Source organism: Austrofundulus limnaeus, unplaced genomic scaffold (genome assembly GCF_001266775.1).
Source record: "Austrofundulus limnaeus strain Quisiro unplaced genomic scaffold, Austrofundulus_limnaeus-1.0 Scaffold0, whole genome shotgun sequence".
NCBI classification, from domain to species: Eukaryota; Metazoa; Chordata; class Actinopteri; order Cyprinodontiformes; family Rivulidae; genus Austrofundulus; species Austrofundulus limnaeus.
In genome coordinates, this window is record NW_013952402.1 from 515,181 (window position 1) to 516,511 (window position 1,331).

Here is a 1,331-nt window from a genome sequence, read left to right on the forward strand (position 1 = left end):
CTTTATATGATGCCTTTTTTTATAAGGGGTAGAAATTAATTCTTTTTTTAACTCTGCGCCCTTATTCAGAACTTGATGTATTTTTATTTTCTTTTAATTGTATATAAAAAAATTAATGAGTAAAATAAATTAATAAAATATTTAAAATTTAATAAAAAACTGCATTATCAAATTGAAACACAAAAAAGTTCTAGCTGAATTTATTGTATATCAATAGTTGGAGTTATGAAGACTAGTGATTCATTAAAGTTTGTTTCAACTCAATTCAATAATAAACTCTAAAAACTCTGCAGCTGTGTTGTTGATTTCTAAAATTAGAATCCTCATCTTCCTAAGGCATCAAACATCTTCATTTGCTTTGACATTTTATCAAATTAAATTGAAAAGTGCGTACGATGTACCTTTTTTATTCATGGTGGGGAACTCTGCTGTTTCAGCTGAGTTCTTTGCCCTTTTTCTTGACTTTTTGCGACTCTTCTGAGATTCCAGCATCGACATGTCGGTCTGCTGTTAAATGAAGACACAAAAGGAAAAGTTCGTAAGCAGAGCTTTGAAGCACATCCTACAAAGTGTTTTACTTTTAATTCCTCATCACTTTATGGAAACACTGAGACTTTGCTGCTCTCAAAGCAAACTGACAGCTCAGCTCACCAAACAGCTTCAGCACCAGGATTACTTACAGCTGCTGCTTTACTGTCAGACTCATCCTCACACAGGTCGATCAGGACACTGCTCCCTGCAGGGCCTCTGCCTTTATCGATAAAGAAGCCTCCAGAGGACACCAGTGTCCCTGCGCTGGGAGGAGGGGGCGTGGCTTTGCTGGCAGGACTGCTGGGAGCAGAGGTGCCCTTACGATACAGAGACGTAAGAAGGTTGTTGGACTGTGGATGGAAAATAAAACGAACAAAAACCCAACTGTTAGTGTTAGATATCACTCTTGTTCAATTATCAAGAAGTCTACAAGCAGAAAGGAGTTAAATGTAACAATTTTGTTTAGGTATTAGAGTGGACTTCCACAGGAAAGTTATAAAAAATTTATATTGTTGCTGTTGTAGATTCAGTAACTCTAAAAGAGCCGAGTTTGCAAAAACAGATGAGCTAATAACTGGTCTGAAAAAGAACTCCCAACATTATTTATAGCAGCTCRTAGGAAATTATTATTTAAACCTTTCCATCATAATTAACTTCACAATACATGAAAAAAAAGTGAAATTAGGTCTAGATTTGACCCCAGGCAGCACCTTGCTGCTGCTTTTTGTGTTTGTAAAATGTCCTGAAGCATCTCAGTAATCCAGGTAAAAAATCAAAAGGAAAAAAAATTGTATAGGTCC

The 1,331-nt window shown here is 35.9% G+C and overlaps 1 protein-coding gene across 1 annotated transcript in view; it reads right to left on the bottom strand.

Annotated features, from left to right (window-relative positions):
• The window catches only part of nvl (nuclear VCP like), a gene marked incomplete at its 3' end in the record, with an annotated part of 13,053 nt that overhangs the window by 6,468 nt on the left and 5,254 nt on the right, over window positions 1-1,331 (bottom strand). Inside the window, 2 exon segments of the mRNA XM_014002109.1 lie at window positions 402-507; window positions 681-881. Coding sequence (XP_013857563.1) covers window positions 402-507; window positions 681-881 — 307 coding nt within the window.